At 41.9% G+C, this 18444-nt stretch overlaps 1 protein-coding gene across 5 annotated transcripts in view; it reads left to right on the top strand.

The window, feature by feature from the left end:
• Window positions 1-18444, top strand: part of nfic (nuclear factor I/C) — an 86026-nt gene that overhangs the window by 14852 nt on the left and 52730 nt on the right. For all 5 annotated transcript variants that reach the window (XM_041231249.1, XM_041231247.1, XM_041231250.1 and 2 more), the window contains exon 2: window positions 9413-9944. In XM_041231249.1, the coding sequence (XP_041087183.1) occupies window positions 9413-9944 (532 nt within the window). The remainder of the gene's footprint in view (window positions 1-9412; window positions 9945-18444) is intronic.

Below are 18444 nucleotides of genomic sequence, written 5' to 3'. Positions count from 1 at the left end.
CATGGCAATAGACACATTTCTTGTTATTTCCTGTAAATTGTTTTTTGCAAAGATGCTGCATGTTTTTCAGTGTCTGATATGCACTTACACAGCAGAGGGGTCTAGAGGCAGAGTAGGCACAGTTTTTCAGGCTGGGTCTCTATTCTTGAATAGACATTAGAATCTTGCTTGGAGTTTAAAGACCACCTCAAAACGAAGGCCTCTTTTTACTGTTCTTTTCGTTCCTATTTCCTACAGACATGCAAATTTTACATAAAACCCAAGATCAGATTTGCACCGCGGGGCTGTGTGTCCCAATCAGAGTCTGGCTGGTAAAGGTGATGCCGATTGTCAGTGATTGAGTGCCAGCTGTCCATGCCATGCCTATGAGGAGTAATCAGAGGGTAAAAGCCACCCCCTGGTACCTACACCTCGTTTGCCCGTCTTTATGGTCACTCATGGGTGCGAACTCTGTTAAATTGCAGATTATCATCAGTCACTTGACTTTTTTTTTTTGTAGAAACCATTAGTGCCTGTTTTTCTCTAATCAGAGGTGGCTGTAGAGAAACAATGATCTACAAACTGGAGCAACGCAACAGAATGATTGCCACAGTAGAGCGCAATGGTAAACTGGCTTCTTAAGCAGATGTTACTGTTTCTGGAGGGAGTTGCTGGAGATGTAAACATTTGCAGGCTATTAGACGTAATTATGATGTTATGTTTTGTCTCTATTGTAATGTCTTCTAAGTGGTTTTGGTCTTGTTGGTCCTTTTGGTATGCTTTCACTATGTGTCAGGTTGTGCGCTGTGTTGTTTGTGTGCAGCACTGGGGATGAAGGGCTGTAAATATTTTATTTTTAATTTTTAATTCAGTTTGCCCAGTTATTTTACCCCCCAATTTTCCCCCCAATTTCAAATGTCCAATAATATTTCCCCTAACCGCAGCGATTCCCCACACAGCTCAGGAGAACTGAAAGTTCGGCGGGCGCCCTCTGATCCCACGAACGAGCCAGCTTCCACTTTTACACCCAGGAACTGAAAAGCAGATGTCAAGGAGCTACCGACCTCTGGAGGACAAAGGCCAGCCCTGCTGGCGTCTGCTTTTGTGCTTACTGGGCGCCTGGCCAGCAGGGCGATGAGGAGAAACAGCCCTTGCCGGTTTTGGCGTGCAAGAGCCAATGTGACACTCCGTTCGGAATCCCCAGCGAAGACCACATACTTCGCACAGCCGGGACGCGACCCTGCGCTGTGTGACTCACCCTGCGCACCTACCTGGGGAGCCACTGGGGTGGGAGGGATCCCAGAGGGCTAGATTTTTAACACCAGGGATGTATTTGCAATCTTAGTGTATCCTGGTCAAATGAAAGAACCGCTCCATTGTTGGAACTGAAAGGGAACTGGTTCTGCAAGGGAATTGGTTTTCTCTAGAGCTGAAACTGAAAATATTTCTTAATTGCAAACAGGACGTACATGATAAAATACTGTCAGTACAACAAAAGAAAAAAAAAAAAAACGTGAGCAGTAGTTTATCATATTTAACTTTCCAGTTCTGCAAGTCACACAGTAACGGGAGCTGGCCGAGTTTCCTATTAGGCTCACAGCATAAGGAAACTCTAAGTCTGTGTGAATTGAATTGTGATCTCTTGGAAATGTTTAATTGTGGTGCAAGCTCTCCTGTTGGTTTAACTACCTGGTGTTTTTTTATTTCTCTGATAAGAGAAGGTTAAATGATGGGACACTTTAGCTGTGGTTCCTAGGGCCACAAGGTAGTTTTTGCCGCAGAATATTTGCTTTGAAACAACCCTGACATGTGAAAAGGCAAGATCTCCTGGGTCTGTTGAAGAGCAGCCCAGGTAGAAGCACTGTTAACACAGCCACAGTGTTTTCTTAATTGCAAAGGGGACCATTCACAATTGTTGCAAACATAAAAAGATAAAGGGGCAGTAAAAAAAAACAAAAGCTGTCACTTGATAACTGCTTGCAATGCACGTGGGACACTGTGCCTTTAAGCACCAGGTGATCGTAACCCTGCTGAGGTCACCTGAGGTAATCTCTTCAGGTGTTGTCACACTTCGCTGGCTGCATACAGCCTCGCCGGCCTTGTCTTTCTGCCTTTTGAACTGTTTTTCTAATCCCTTTTCAAATTACCAGGCACCGACGAGCACCTTTCTGTGACAGTTCCTCGCGCCTTTTCATTTTTAGTAATAGATTATTTGCTAACCCTTTATTTATTTATTTATTCTTTATTGCCAAAATGTAGTTGTGTTCTGCTGTTCTTTCAACCGATTTGACTTGGCTTGAATCTTTTTAGTGGGATAGCGTTTTTGTGCGGCAAAAGATTTAATCATGTGAAGGTAACCATGACAATTGATTAGAGTCGGACATGCTTTTAAACATGGGGTTAGGGTTCAACTATTATAACTCTCCATGCTAAGTAAACACAGGGCACGAATGTTGGGAAAAATCGATCAGGTTTTTAGGTATGCGGCAGAAATAAGCCACGTTAAGCCACATTTTCCACACGTGAACCTTTGTGGAGTGCTGTGGTGGCTGTAGACAACAGAATCAACCTGTTATGGGGCTCTTTGGTTATTGAACCATCCTCATTCATGGGATAACTACAGCACCCCATAAACGGTCATGGTGTATCCTCTATATCTACTGAATGAATATTTACACGTGACCCGCATTAAAGAAGATGGTATGTGAATTGTGGTGTCGCCCATCTATAATGTCTAATTCAACTGTGATGCAAGATGCTACATGATATTTGCCACGTGGTGCTGTTCTGCTTATTGTGGTTCCTGGAAACTTACTGACACCTAATATGAGATCTTCGCCTGGAGATCCTGGATTTAATGTAGACTGTTACTAACCTTTCAAAAAGGAATCCCAACACTTTTTCTTTTTGGTATTTGATTCCATCAGCTGTTTCTTTGGCCTTCAATTTCTGTAGACAGTGAAGACAGTGTCCTTCAAGACCTATAATCCATCTTGATAGTGTGGTCCACAGTTATGGTTTACACTCCGAAGTCTAGCTCTCTCTGTCAGGTCTGAATGTCCGTGGGCGTGGTAAAGCAGTGTCTCCCCAAACCTGCCTGCTGGCGAAATCTTTGTCTAGTTTAACGTAGCTGCTTCTTCCTTCCTCATCCTTTCAATATCGAGTGGAAAAATAGTGTCACAAATTCAGGATAAAAAAAAGGAAAGTAAATAGATGGGAAGCAGATGCGATAGTCGGGTGATCTTCTGGCCACATTTCTTGCAGAGAAAACCAAACTTAAAGAGTAAGTAGCTCAGTTTGGAAAAATATAGCGTTCCCCCCCCCCCCCCCCCCCCCCCCCCCCCACCTGTTGCTACAACTGTTTAAATAACACACCTGTCATTTTTCTTGTCATTGTTAACATCCCAAGAACTTTTTACACTGCTTCAAGTCTGCTTCAAAGCTCTTTTCCAAATGTCCACTCTAGTGCACTGAGGCTTGATCCATTATTAAAACAGTTGTAGCAACACGTGGAGACAGGTGGTGCTATTTTTATTTTTTCGGTCCCCCACTGTTTACCCTTTAAGCAGCACAGTTTGGGATAGTGACAAAACAAATTCCAGATTAAAGACTGTACTGTAAGTTCTGCTTTACTTGCACTGTCACCTTTTAGTGTTTTCAGAGGAAAAAACACACAGCAACATTATGAGAAAGAGTCAACCTTTCCCTTTGGAAATGAATCAGCTGCAGTTTCAATATTTTGGTTTAGATTCTTCCACCACAGAATAAATACAAGATATCCGTCTGAGAACTGCAGATCACCATGGAAAAAAAAACAGAAGGTGACTTTGATGTCACTGTGTGTCCGACCGTGGTGGAGAGGGGAGAAAAGTTCACAGAGGCTGCCAGTCATTTCAGTACTGTAATTTCAGCACAGCCCAGAAAAATAATACCAGGGTATTCCCTACAGCGGTTCCTCTTTTCAGATATCAAAGTCATAATTTTAAGGTCTTGTAATAGTCAAGGTGCACTTCCAGGAAAGATACTGAAAGCCTTGCAGCTTTCAGCTTATGACAGCAGAGGTATATTGGGGAGATTTATCGTCAGTACTGACTAATGGAAGGTAAACTTTTCACATCGAGCATTTCAAAGTGACTCAAACCTCTCACCAATCCCCAGATCTGTATGTTGCGTGGGGTTTAGATTTTTTTACTCAGAGAAGGAGCTGAAGTGGGAAGTTGGTGCCGATAGAACTACTTTCAGTACCCAGTTTATGTGTTGAACTAAAAGCAAAAAAATGAAGACCTTTGCCAGATTGACCGAACATTTAGAGCTATTTAACCAGCCATATTTGATGTAGTTTTCTGACCATTACCCAAACAACAGAGTTACATCCAGCCTACAGCTCTAGGAAGAGTGACACTGTGGTCTTGTAGGAAAATCCCACCGGTCAGTAAATAAACAGTTTAGACCCTGTTTCGTGCACCTCATTGCAAAAATGAGTACGTCAGCATCATTTATTTCTGTGTTGCCCTTGGGAACTGTGGTGTCTTTTGCGTTTGCTAAGCACATTTTCTGTTTTGTTAATTATGGGCTTGGCAGCCTTTTTTATTTGATGTACTCGGACTGGCTGTAGACTGAAAGCAAAACGACAAAGACCCACTTGTCCAGGGTATTTTACAAATCTGGGCAAAAAGGGCGGCTTTGTCGAGTCGCTGGGGAGGCAGTTTTTTTGAACATGTAATGTTTATGCACCAGTTTTCCTCTTATGATTCCCTATTTTCTTCTCCTTACAATCACCCCCATTTTGTTATGTAACGGTACATGCCGAATGCACGAGCAGTGTTGCATTTGATGTAGCCACAAGCACCCAGCAGCAGGTCTGGGGAGCATTGCTTTGTCAGGGTAATTTGGGAGAGTTTGGGGAGCCCCCAGCTCTATAACATCTTTGAGCAGTATGGCATTGCAAGCTCAAGGCCATGTGTGTGACTCGGGGACTTTGAGCACTCCTCCTGCTGAGTCACAGCGTGTGTTCATTGCAGCACACGCTGACTCAGACCCCAACAGCGTGGTTTTGTTGCTACATGCCTCAGAAGGTGGTATCTATCCGCTGAGCGGGATAGTTTTGAGAACGTCTGACTCACATTCGAATCTCACTCACTGGCAGTTTCCAGATGACCTGCTGTGACATCCTCTCTTTGATCTCTGCATCATTGGATGCCGTTAATGGCTTTCAAGGCAATTCATTTGTTTTGTTTTTCCTAAAGCCCTCATGAGACTCGTTTGTTTATTTCCTATGCAAATTACAGTAGCATTGTTTGTTGTTTGCTCACTGCAGCATGCAGACCTTGTTGACAGTCCAGTTTGAGCTGCACAACAGGGACCCGAGTTTCCTCTCTCCCTCTTGCAAGGACAGTCAATGCCAGCAGTAGGAGGTTATAACAACCTCTTCAAGCTTTAGATTTCCTTTCACTGTTAGCATTGTACCAATTCATATAGTTTATTGTGTTTCTACTGTTGTATTTTTGTAATCATTCTTATAGCCTACAATATGAAATGCAACAGCAATGCTTTATATACTATATATATGACATCTGTTGGGACTTGAAATGCTACTATAGCATATTTCTACTATATCTATAGCAGCGTTATACATAGTGTATTTTAAAATGTGTGAATGCTGGTTTGTGATTTTTAGGCACTGAATAATATTGATCATTATTCACTAGGAGCGTGCAGCATGGGAGATCAGGGCGAGGTGGTTAACAGGTTTATAATCTCAGTCAAGCTTGTGCTGATTTGCAATAGCTATAGCTAATAGCAATTAAAGCTAGTAATTAGCTCTGCATTTGAGAATCACTGGCAGTGTATCTCTTATGGGAAAGTATGAATTAATTTGAGTTTGTGAATGACTCCAGGCTAGTTCACAAGTATCAATTGGTAATATTTTCCTATAAGAGATGCCAGTATGCTAGTTATGTATTTTCTCTTAGCTCAGATCTCTGTCATGATTACAGTACTTGTTACTTCTTTGTCTGTTTTAGTGTATTTTAAATTTAAAATGTCCAGACTGTATTTTCCAGACTCCAATTAACTTTTCTATAACTTGATAGCAGATGAATTTGTACTACAGAGAGAGAGAGCACGTCATCAGTACTGCAACATTAACTTAGAAATCATTTTGAATGAAGAGGAGGAAGGAAATGCATACTTGTCAGGTTTCCATAAGACTTTTTTTCTATCATACCTTCTGGTGGAAAATGATGCGGTATATTCTCCACATTCTTTAAAGGAGAAAAAGTTGAACAAAATGAAAACGAAGAAACCGGAGATGGGTTTAAGAGACTTTGAATAAATCATTTATTTTAACTTTTCAGAAAGTTTTGAAAACATGTTAGGATGGCTCATAGAATAGTTTTCCATGGTATGCTCTTTCCCATAGTCATACTATGCATTTAATATAGATTACCCTGGTTTGTTTTGTTGCATTACTATACTTTGCTATTCTTTACAATGCTTACCTATGCTTTATCATGCTTACTCTTTGCTATGCTTTTACTATGGTCAGCTTTTGTAAAGGAAATTGAGCCATCTTTTGCTGGAAGATCCATCCAAATTCCCTCGCAGGCAATTGCTTGTAATTACAGAACTAAATCTGCTGTAGGGCTAATTGCATGCATTGTCAATAGATTGCATTTAAGTCAGGAAATGTTTTAGTTTACAACAAATATGCACCACTGTACATAGAGCAAGATCTATCTAGCCTGTCAGAATCCTAATTGCACTGATAACACTGCATTAGCATGTGTCTGGAACGACTGCTTAACCCCTTGGACAGTATGACATGGCGCTTCCATTCATTGCACGGGTCTTGAATGTACAGCTGGGAAAGAAATAGCTGCAGCAAACTCCTTCAAAGGCATCTTTCCTGTCATTAGCCAGATCCGATTCTTCTCCTGTGTTGGCTGACAGGCTTACTGCTACTGCAGTACCATGCTTTGATCCCAAAGACCCTGCGAAACGACTTAGCGAGTGAAGCTTTAGCAGATTTCCTTAAGGCATGTAAAATGAGACTTTGCTTTAACCCCATGTAGTACCCATCTGAGCAACAAAGTCTAACTGCATTTTATCATTTCTTTTCTGTAGGTTTGTTGTGATCGCCTTTCAAAATGAGTAATGCATTGAGCTAGTATAGTATAGCATTCTGGACATGGTAACCCTTTGGTGCAGCACAGCACAGCACAGAATGCATTGCATCAATGTGTCAGGTGATGGTCTTGCATATTGGTATAGGCTTGAACAGGTTTTCCATTTCTTACATAGTTGCGATTGATCGTTGCTGTGGTTGCATAACTTGATGTGATTGATCGTGATTTTAATCCTGCCAGACAACACATGACTTTGAAAGTCATGCCTGCCAATCACAACCTTCAAGAATGGAGATATCAGTAGGGAGGGGAAGCCGAGGTTTCAGCAAGTGACAGGAATTTATAAAAGAAGCTCCTGCCCCCGTGATGGCTCTTCACTAACTATATAAATACAGCTGCGGAGTGAATCACAGGCGATCACTTCGGCACAAAATACCACCGATCGTTGCTGGTAACCTTACCTTGGTTGCAATGCAGGAAGTGCAGTGCTCGGGAGTTCGCAGTACATGGAAACAAAAAAATGCATTCCATTGAAAGCCCGCCACGATTCTTCCAGTGCCACGTTTATGCAATTTTTGTGCCAAAAGAAAAAAAGATAGTGATACAAAATCAATCAGACACTGGACAATATTTTCAACAGTGGGCAAACTTGCAAGTGATTTGCAGGGTCCGGTGATAATGTTGCTCATGCTTAGAAGACCAGTGATGGTGCTGCCCGTGCTAACAAGTCCGATTTGTAAAGCCTGTTGTCTTTCTCTCCTTTAAAAGGCAGCTGGGAGTACCTGGCGGATTCTGTTTTTGTCACTGCAGTTTAATTGAAGTTTTGTCTATCTGTTCTAGACTTGAGTGCCGTTTAGCCAGTATTGTATTGCAGAATAACCCTGGCTGTTTCCCTCACTACTGTTTTTTCAACTTGTTTGAAAGTGTTCTTGCAGGCTAATTAATCATTACTATAAAAAGCTCAGCAGCGCTCTATGGGCCAGACAGCTTGTCGTCTTCTTGCCTGGCGACAGGTTGAGATTCCAGAGGGGAACCACATCAAGCCCCCTGCTTCATTAACAATTCCTACAGATGAGCTGGCTGGAAAGCAAGCTTTTAAATAAGAAAAAGATTCCGGTGGCTCTTCTTAAGAATCATAATAAAAAAACAAAAAAAAAATGCAAACGTGCTCTCACACTACAATGAAAATGACTGAACGAAACCTTTTTTTTTCTCCAGTTCTGATATAAAGTCTTGAAACACTGATTCAGGGTCTCTAACTGCGGGCCTAATTACTGTTTACTGTTGCCTTAGGAGAGCTTGGCATCCCTTTCGATTGCAGTATTTATCATAAAATAAATCCCAACCGCGGTGCAGGCAAAAGAGTTTGAATTTGCGGTTTTTCTGATGCAATCCCCGTTGCAGTTTATGTAAACCATTTAAGGGCAGCTATGAGGGAGGTCTTTCAGCACAGATTAAATATTGAATTTTCCACAGCCTTAAAAGAAGCTTAAGCTACGCCCTGTGAAAACAAGGGGTGCGGAGTGCTGCTTCGACTTGCTGCCTGAGTCCTGCGGCACAGGAGAAATCAGCTTGCTAAAATATACACACTAGCCAGGGTTAAAATGGACAAGGTTTACATTTACTTAGGCTGAAGGGAAAAGGAAAAGATAAATGCCTTCATGAGAATGGATGTTGGACCGCCAACTTCTTTTACATTTACTTGTTTAAATTACAGGATTATTTTTTTATACTCCTTGGCTATTCACATCAGATTGTCTTGGGGATGACTAGGCCAGAGTTCTTAGCCGCTGGATAGTGTAATCAAATAGTCAAATGGTGAGGGTGATCAAAGCAGAATCACAAGTCATTTTGCTTGTAATATACCCCTACAGGAAAACATAGCAAGTATGCCATTATAATAGCAAAGAAAACTTTGCCTTTACAACAACATTACCAGTTACAAAATGGATTTGGACCCAGTAATGCAGAGTTACAGTGGCCTGCAATGTTTCAGTTACAGGAAATGTTTGTCTTCGAATGGTCACTATAAATATTTTAAAAGATCAATTATAACATCCATCATCTTACCTCTTATTAGCAGTATTATCACTGGTCCACTTTGTGTACTGTTGAAAAATGTTTTGGTTATGTGGTTCAATTTGGATTATGCGGCGATGTTTAAAAAAACAACGGTATGGATGAAACGTTGCTGCCACTTCCTGGTACCTAATCACTTCCTGTGTTGTTGTCCGCTATTCAAACGTTGGTGGGTGCTGCAGTCTTTATAGCCCACTGACTTCTGCTTGTTCTCTTTTCCCCCCCAGGATGAGTTTCATCCCTTCATCGAGGCTCTTCTCCCGCACGTGCGTGCCTTCGCCTACACCTGGTTCAACCTACAGGCCCGCAAACGCAAGTACTTCAAGAAGCACGAGAAGCGGATGACCAAGGACGAGGAGCGCGCGGTCAAGGACGAGCTCCTCAATGAGAAGCCGGAGGTCAAGCAGAAGTGGGCGTCTCGGCTACTGGCGAAACTCCGCAAGGACATCCGGCCCGAGTGCAGAGAGGACTTTGTGCTCTCCATCACGGGCAAGAAGACTCCCTGCTGCGTCCTCTCCAACCCTGACCAGAAGGGCAAGATGCGGCGCATCGACTGCCTGCGCCAGGCTGACAAAGTGTGGAGGCTGGACCTGGTGATGGTCATCCTGTTCAAGGGGATCCCTCTGGAGAGCACAGACGGGGAGAGGCTTATCAAGGCTGGTCTGTGCACCAACCCCATTCTCTGTGTGCAGCCCCACCACATCAGCGTATCTGTCAAGGAGCTGGACTTATACCTTGCTTACTTTGTACAGGAAAGAGGTAAGGCTTTCATTTTTTTTTTTATACTTTCCGGGTGGAGAGATCATATCAAATGGCTATTTCTCCCGCTGGATCGCTGGAGACAGACTGGATATTTTACTAGGGAAATGTGGACCTGTAGGAGACTGGATATTCAGTGCAGTATGATCAGAAAAGTCTTTCACCTAAAAAGGTTGATGCTGAGTGTTAATGCTGACCTTATACTGCCTTAGTGATGTGGGATCTGGGATGCACAGCAATATGGAGGACGAAAGTGGTCATGCAGTCATATAACACAGCAGGATATCAGAGGGGTTTTCTCTGGCTAACGCATCAGAATATATACTCTTTGTAAAAGTCCTGTCATGAGCCCTGGCCATGTCTGCCAGTTCCATAGCTCCTGGGTTCCCTGACCCTTCAAAGCTTGTTGAATCTAATTGTAGTGGATGACTTGTCTGGGCTCTATAAATAGCCAGTATGGAGCTTGTATGGAAGGGTTTTCTTAGCCAGCACCAGCTCACTGTACACAGGTAGGATTTCCAAAGCCAGACGTGAGCAGAATTGGATGAGAGCCTTTCAGATCCAGGTTAGACTCAATTCTGGGAGTTTTTTTTTTTTTCCCAAGAGAGACATGCTGATTCACTTTCCTCTAAGGAATAGGACTGTTCACTTGGATTGTGAGGCTTGCTATAGTAAAAGGCATTCATATGAGACATATACAGGGTTGGAAATAAGACTCCTATTGCATAGCAGTTTCACCCATTCCAGGTTTTAATACAATCTTGATTAGCCACAGTGTACATATAACATGCTTATGTGTGTCTTATTAAGCTCATAGTAAAACCAGGAATAGATCAAACTGCTATGCAATGGGGGGCCTATTTCCACCCATCCCTGATATACATCTTAATGTTAACACTTTTAAAATGTGTTGTGATCAAAAACGCACTATTACCACCACCAAGTTTAATGTCCAATAGTTCAGGGACAAACAGAAAGTTTGAAAACAGGATCCTGCTCACCTGTGCTAGTAAGTTTGAATAGACTGGCCTAAACGTCTGCGTTTCTCTTGGATCAAGTTTTTAATGAGCTCTACAATATGTCACATGACACTGATGAGACCATGTGAAATCTATGTTGGTGATAATCACAAGGACTCTCTTAAGAATTTTAATTGAAGAATGTTCTACTGTGAAACAGTGGCTATCCTAATGACACCGGCTGTAGGTACTTCAAAGCAATTCATTGTGTTGCTTATGCATAATCTTTAAGCAAGGCTATATTTGAAGTATTAGAGCATTAAGACCACAGACCAAAGCTTGAGCCGAATAGGAAAGAATTATTTTTAGCTATGTTGTAAAATAATTTTCAATGAGCACAAGCTGGTGTTTTGCAATGCCAAACTGACAGATGTGTTGGAAATTATAATAGTGCAATATAACAGGGTGTTGCTTAGTGGTTTGAGGAGAGGACCAGGAGCCAGAACATGCTGGTTTCTAATGTCAACACTGACCTCTGAGTCACAGTTTGATTTTTGGCAGGTTCCTGGCTTCTGTCTTTACAGTCTTAGAACTGGGTCCTCGTTTAAATTTGTATTAGTTTTCAACGGGTCACAGCAAACATGCATTTTGGTTTTGAAGCAAGGTGCTGGTATCACTTGAACAAGGACATTTAATCTAATCACCCAGGGGCAGTATATTTTTTCAACGAGGAACCTTATTGAACAGTACTGTGTTTTTGTGTGCGGTCCTTTTACACTGAGAACGCTCACCTAGCTGAATCCTAGTGATGCAGTAAATTGGAGTGCAGATTAAAAGTGATTTTGAACAGGCAGCTGTCATGTAAAGCTTCTGTTCTGGCCGAACAGAGGTGGACTATTCTGAAAGACCCCCCTCCCCCCCGCCTAGCACGTGCTGCCAGGATTTCTCCACTGTTACGGTTCGCTTCGAGGGAACATTTTCAGTGAGTTACTCTCACTCGCTGCTTATTATCACTGCATTGAAATGAGGGAAGCCTGAGTGTAATTAGAGTCAATGGGGGTAGGCTTGCATTATTGGTACACTAATGTTGCTGAAGTGAAACTACAAGGATGCTTCTATACTGCAAAAGTATTAATGACGTGGCTGCTGCATATATAGGCTTTTCAAAATATTTATCCCAAAAATGTCCAGCTGTCCCAGAATCATGTTAATCCTTGAATATGGTTTGCAGGGTTATTCAATAGTTCAGCTACACACACACACACACACTCACACGCTCACTGACTTGTTAATTGCAGACTCCTGTTACACTGAGGCTAAACAAACTTGCAGCAACGGGAGGTGATAAATGTTCAAGCTCAGCTGTACCAGAGAGAGAGAGAGAGAGAGAGACTGTGTTGTGGCACTTGCACCCCTCCCCCTCCCAGGCCAATCGACCTTGACCCCTAGACGTCTGGGTCGACGAGACCGCCTCCAACTCACATGACCTCCCTAATAGCCTACAAACCCTTGGCTGTAAATACTGGCCTCTGCCGATAAGGAGCTCTGGGCTTTTCACTTTCACTGATTACAGGGAGAGAGGGATGGGGGGGGGGGAGAGAGCAAGACTCTTAAAGGCACAGAATCCTATTCTTACTGAAATGCAAATAAAAGTGTTCAAGGGGTTGTTTTGACCGGAACCGTTGTCAGACACATGCAGGGCAAATATAAATCATGCAGCTAGAAGTTGCACTGGTATATACAAAGCATCTCCACTATGCTGAAGTTGAAACGTTTAGGAAATGAAATCGAGCCCTAGCTGAAATCTCTTTTTTTTTCTGGATGCTACAGTACGTGGTGTTCCTAAATGCAGTGCAACAGGTAGTGTGTCAGTTTCCTTGGGGACTACACATTACACGGCAGTGGGTAGATTTCGTGGAAAACTGTGCTAAATGAGAAAAAAAATACAGCCTTATACAGCAGTTAAGAGAACTAGGCTATACCAAGTTGCTCTTTGCACAACATTTTCGTTTTGCTTCCCTGAGATACAGCAGAGCTTTCAGACAACATTCATAGCCTCCTACTGATGCAGGCAGTACCAGGAGGGGAGGTGGGGGGCTGTCTGCCTGGAGGGTAAACACATATTCTAAAGGAAAGAGATACCAACCTTTCCAGTGGTCTGAAAAACAGATTATAAGGAATGCCAGCCTTCACCCTCCATTGATTTAAGGGAATACAGACGTTAGTTAAACATAATGCCAATGAGAATGATCCCTGATCCGCTACACCCTCCCCCTGTCCCAGTAGCGGTGGTAAAGCCTGGAGTTTTCCGCAGAGAAAGAGACGGTAAGGTCGTGAGTGAAAGTCAAAGACATTGCAGTGTTACTGTAATCAATCTCGCAGATCGATGCAATGTGACCAGCCAGGCAGAACAGAGGGATTCTGCTGGCTAAATTGTGCTAGAAGATTTTGTAGGGGAGTGTGAGAGTGCAGGAGGAAGGAAGGGGGGGGGGGGGAGTGGTTCATGGAGGGGAAGTACCTAGACGTCTTTGATCTTCCTCCCCTCCTGCTTCAAACGACACCTATGCAGAAACTAGGAGAGAGAAAGATATCTTGTAACTCTGCTGTCAATTCCCATATCCCTCAGTGGTGTGAGGAAGTCATTCCATTCTAGAGTTCCAGAGGTTTACACTTATAGGCCTCGGATTCAGTTTCATTAACGGCAGGGCTATCCCTTTAGCCTCTGCTGTAGTACCAAATAACCAAACAAACCGTTTTAGGATAGCAGGTTTTTGCAAAGAAGTTTGATCTATGATATTGGCATTTTTCTTGTAAAAAGCATAATCTGGTTGGAGGCATTAGCAGTGAGCTTATTTATAGCAGTCCAGCACAGTTTGAAAATAACATTTCTTCCAGACAAAACCGCAGGGGAAAAAAAGAGTTGTTTTCAGCAACAAAACGTGTCTACAGCTGTGGCACTGATAATCCCCTTTAGTTTTAGGTGGCTGGCATAAATGAAAGAATATTTCATTATTATTTATTATTATTATTATTATTATTATTATTATTATTATTATTATTATTATTAATAATAATAATAATAATAATAATAATAATAATAATAATAATAATAATAATAATAATAATAAAACAAATTGTACATAAATCTATAGGATGACCCTATGTGTAGATTGGCTAGCTTTCTATAGGACGACCCTATGTGTAGATTGGCTAGCTAATTGGCATTCCAGAGTTCATTAATACAAGTCAAGCCCAAGACATTTTGATGATCTTTGTCAAAGGATATGCCCGTCATCCACAGAAGCCCAGGGCTTGCCATCAGTCTGCCATCGCTGAGGTACCCTTTCCTGGGATCGCTGTAATATTATCTGAGTGATGCCAGGAAAGTGCCTGTACTGTACTGCAGCTGTTCTCTGTCTGTAAGAGTGCTGTGCAGTGCTGGAGACGACGCTGCAAGCTTCTCCCAGCCACCACCAGCCTGCAGCACTGCGAAGTCACCACATCCGTTTAGCACGGCCCCTTGGAACAGGAGTGTGATTGTGTGGCGTGAGGGAGACCCGCACTGTGGCCTCTTTTCAGCCTGTTGAGTCTATTATTTCAATGGCAACCCCCGTGGGATAAACAGACGGGGTTACTGTTTCATTTCGGTCACAGTTACAAACACTCTACTGACAGCTACCCAAAGCTGCAGAGGAGACTCCATGCTAACACAGATTACTTGAGCAGCAGTACCGTTGGTGGAGAGGGGCTGCTGACAATGAGCAGCCCTTGGAGAGGAGCAGGGGGGTGGGGACTCCTTACAGTCACCCCCTTCACTCACATCTCCAGGATGGATCCCGGGACAGTATTACTGACCCCTGTTTAAATTATTTTTTCTTCACTTTAACAGATAATGATTAAGCCCAGTAACCAATTAGTAATATTCAAATGTAGTTGAATTAGATACCTGTTATATAGATGTATACCTACCTTGATAGCACGCATAAAGTATTTTGTCAAACTAATGAATTCTGATCACAATCTGAAATACTAAAACGTTTTGAGCAGTGCCCTTTTTTTTTAGCGTCTTTAAAAAATACTGCTCGTTGAAACGTTTGTGATTGAATTTATTCAGTTTCTTTCAGTGTTTCTAAATTTAGCACTATTTAGGGTTGAGTAGCTATGGATTATATTTTACAATGCAGTATATCATTTATTTTGAAATAGGCAAGTGTCTATGACTAGCTGGCTGTACTTACTGCATGTTTTGCATAGTAGGCAAAAAATAAATGCGAAATCCACTAAACAAATTATGCAGGCAGATTACTGAAATGTTTTATTTTTTAATCTCCAGGCATGTATAACTTTTTAGGTATTGATCTCCTCAATTTGAAATTAAATAGTTTTTCTTAATCTTATTTCAAGACTGTTATTTTTGTACAAATACAAAAAGTTCAGAATAATTTTCTCAAATATTATTAACGAGAGGTAATTTCTTATCTCGCTCTGAATAAAGAACCCTCACAATTCTCTGTGTAAAAAGGTGCCTCCTGTTTTCTGTTCTGATTGCCCCTTTGTCTAATCTTCATTTGTGACCCCTGGTCCTTGTTTCTTTTTTCAGGTCGAAGAAGTCCCCTGGGTCGACACTGTCAATACCTTTCATAATTTTGAATGCTTGAATCAGGTCGCCGTGTAATCTTCTTTGTTCAAGACTGAATAGGTTCAGTTCTTTTAGCCTGTCTGCATATGACATGCCTTTTAAACCCAGAATAATTCTGGTTGCTCTTCTTTGCACTCTTTCTAGAGCAGCAATATCCTTTTTGTAGCGAGGCGACCAGAACTGAACACAATATTCTAGATGAGGTCTTACTAATGCGTTCTACAGTTTTAACATTACTTCCCTTGATTTAAATTCAGTGTTTTTCACAATATATCCGAGTATCTTGTTGGCCTCTGCAGTCCACATCCACTGTGGGGATCACAGCATGATTTCTCCAGGTTAATGATCCAGTAGTATGTTATCCCAATAATATTTTTTTCAAAGTTTCCTGTCATGCATTTGTAGCTCCCTAGAGGGGCACGTGGGGTGGAATCAGTCAGGCAGAATACTAGAGGGAAATAAACTAAGACCACAACAATATGCAGGGCAACGAACATCGTTTTATTAAATACAGGTGGTTAACTGTATTTAAAAAACAGGATAAGTCTAGAATGCACAGTCACGGCATGGGGTTTGCACTGTTCAATAAAAACAATGCATTTTAATTATAATACAAAACAAAGAGCAGTGCTACTCGAGAATCATGGAGACGTGGCTTATTAAAAACAACAATAAAACCAATACTCCCCGTCTCCAGCACTCCTCCAAAACCCCAATGTCTTTAAAATACAAATTTCTAAAACAGTTACAAACATATACACACGCACGGAGGGAGACAGGAAGCACAGCGGGAGCCTCGCTCTACATGTCGGCCACTGTTTCTTTCACTTTTCTCCCCAACCCAAGTCCTTCTCTGCTCCTGCGTCCACTCCAGACAAACCCGGGTTCATGTCGCACTGGACCAAAAACAATCTCTCGAACGGATGAAATCAGGAACTTTTATTCCAAGTGCTCAGCTCCTTCAAACTATTCACAGGAGAGCATCAACGTGGTGCTAAAATAAAACAAATTAACTAACATTAACTCAAATATGACAAATCAAAACTTGAATATACTAAAATAACAAAATCAAAGGTGCATAAATAAAGTGACATGGGTCACCCCATTACACCTTGTTATCATTTCCTGCCCAAAAAACAGTAACCACACAAAACTGCTCTCTTGTCCTACATCGCTAGGTAATCCGTTCAAAAAGCTAATTAAAGTACTTGGCGGTTTTATCTGCTCCAGTGAAACCTGTGTTTGCAGTCTGCCTTTGTCTCTGGTTTGAGATGAGGTGAAGTCTGGTCTGCCAGTGAACAGAGAAGGCCCTCTCTCGTTATTTCTCCCGGGGCGTATTTGCATAGCTGTAGAGCTGTCAAGCTTTTCAAACAGGGGTTGATTTAAACACACAGGACAGTGACGTCTCTATCGGATAGGGACGGGAAGCTGGGGAAAAAGAAAAAATGAATGTCTAGAAAAATGTTCTCATTTTAGGTTTTAACACTGATAAAGCAAAAGTGAAATGGAACTGCTGTTAATCTTCTAAACACTAAAAGAGATATTTTTGAAGTTGGAAGTTTCACCATTTATGGGACTACTGTCCTGTAGTGAATTGAATCCTATGGAGGCTCACTTGTGCCATGTTGCTCATTTTAATTTTGTTGTCTGCTCTGAATATCAACACTAGGCTATATTTAGACAATATCATCTTTTAGTCTGACAGTGCCAAACAGCATAATGGAGACAGAAGTTGTTTTTAAAGATGAATAAAATGGATTTAAAGTATGAAAAAAATGCCTTAAGAATTTGCAAACTTGCAAAATCGGGCCTACTTTTATACTACTTTTATACAGATGGAGAAGTAACAATGTGGCAAAAGCCAGGTTCATTTCTTAGCTATGCCCTATTGTGGTTCTTTTAAATGGGACACAACTTCCATAATAAATATTTCATCCCATTTTATAGACTGTCCTTTTACAGCTTAGTGGTGACGGCTTACTGTACTGTACCTGAGGCCCAGGCCTGCTGTGCTGAAGCCAGGCCAGAGCTGGACTTGTGACTGAGGCTCTGAGGGCCTGTCACATACACTATGAAGGATTGCGTCTGCATTCTCCATAGCTCTGGCAAAGAAGCTTTCCAGAAATGAGTCAGGCGTCCTTGACAGCACTTGAAAACATAAACATCCCGGTCGTAGCTCCACTCAGTGAAGAAGGCCTTCTTAGTGTTGTTGTTGTGCTTTGCTTATGGCTTATTTCCCCTTTGTAAAGGTTTACCATGGCGATCAATGCACTTTTCCCACGCATTTCACCAAAATCTCAATTCCTTGTTCCGTTAGGATTGTCTAGACAAATTTAGCAAACTAAGTACATCTGTAAATCTCTTCTTAATAGATGTTTAAACCTTTGAAATATAAAATCACTGTCTAAAATGGACACACAGATTTGTTTTTTTCCCCAAAGGAATCATGCTATTAACTCTTTCATGCATGAAAAATTGAAAATCGCTTATTAAAACTAGTTTTGGACACCCCCCCCCCCCCCCCCCCCCATGTGAGGTTGCCATGCGCGAAAGGGTTCAAGTTCAGTGCAGTCAGTTGGCTATAAGACTGAGTTTTCCTTACACTGTTGCAGAGATATAGCACATCCTTGTAAGATAATGGAAGATGACATGACAGAACAATCTGGTCTGCACCTCTGGTAATGTCACATTGGTGCCTGTGGGCAGCTGGCAAACAGATAACCCTTGGGAAGGGAAATGGAACAGCATTATTTTGTGGGAAAGCAGTGTGCCTGACTGGAATCTCCCTTTTAAATTAGGAGAGAGGCCATCCCAATAAATCAACAATTGGAACCTGTAATCTTATAGTGCTAAAAAGGGAAACCAGTATTTACTGGAAGGGGACCAGTGACACCAGTACAAG

Source organism: Polyodon spathula, chromosome 27 (genome assembly GCF_017654505.1).
Source record: "Polyodon spathula isolate WHYD16114869_AA chromosome 27, ASM1765450v1, whole genome shotgun sequence".
NCBI lineage: Eukaryota > Metazoa > Chordata > Actinopteri > Acipenseriformes > Polyodontidae > Polyodon > Polyodon spathula.
Note: the sequence above shows the minus strand (reverse complement) of the source record. Positions and strands in the feature narration are given on the sequence as shown.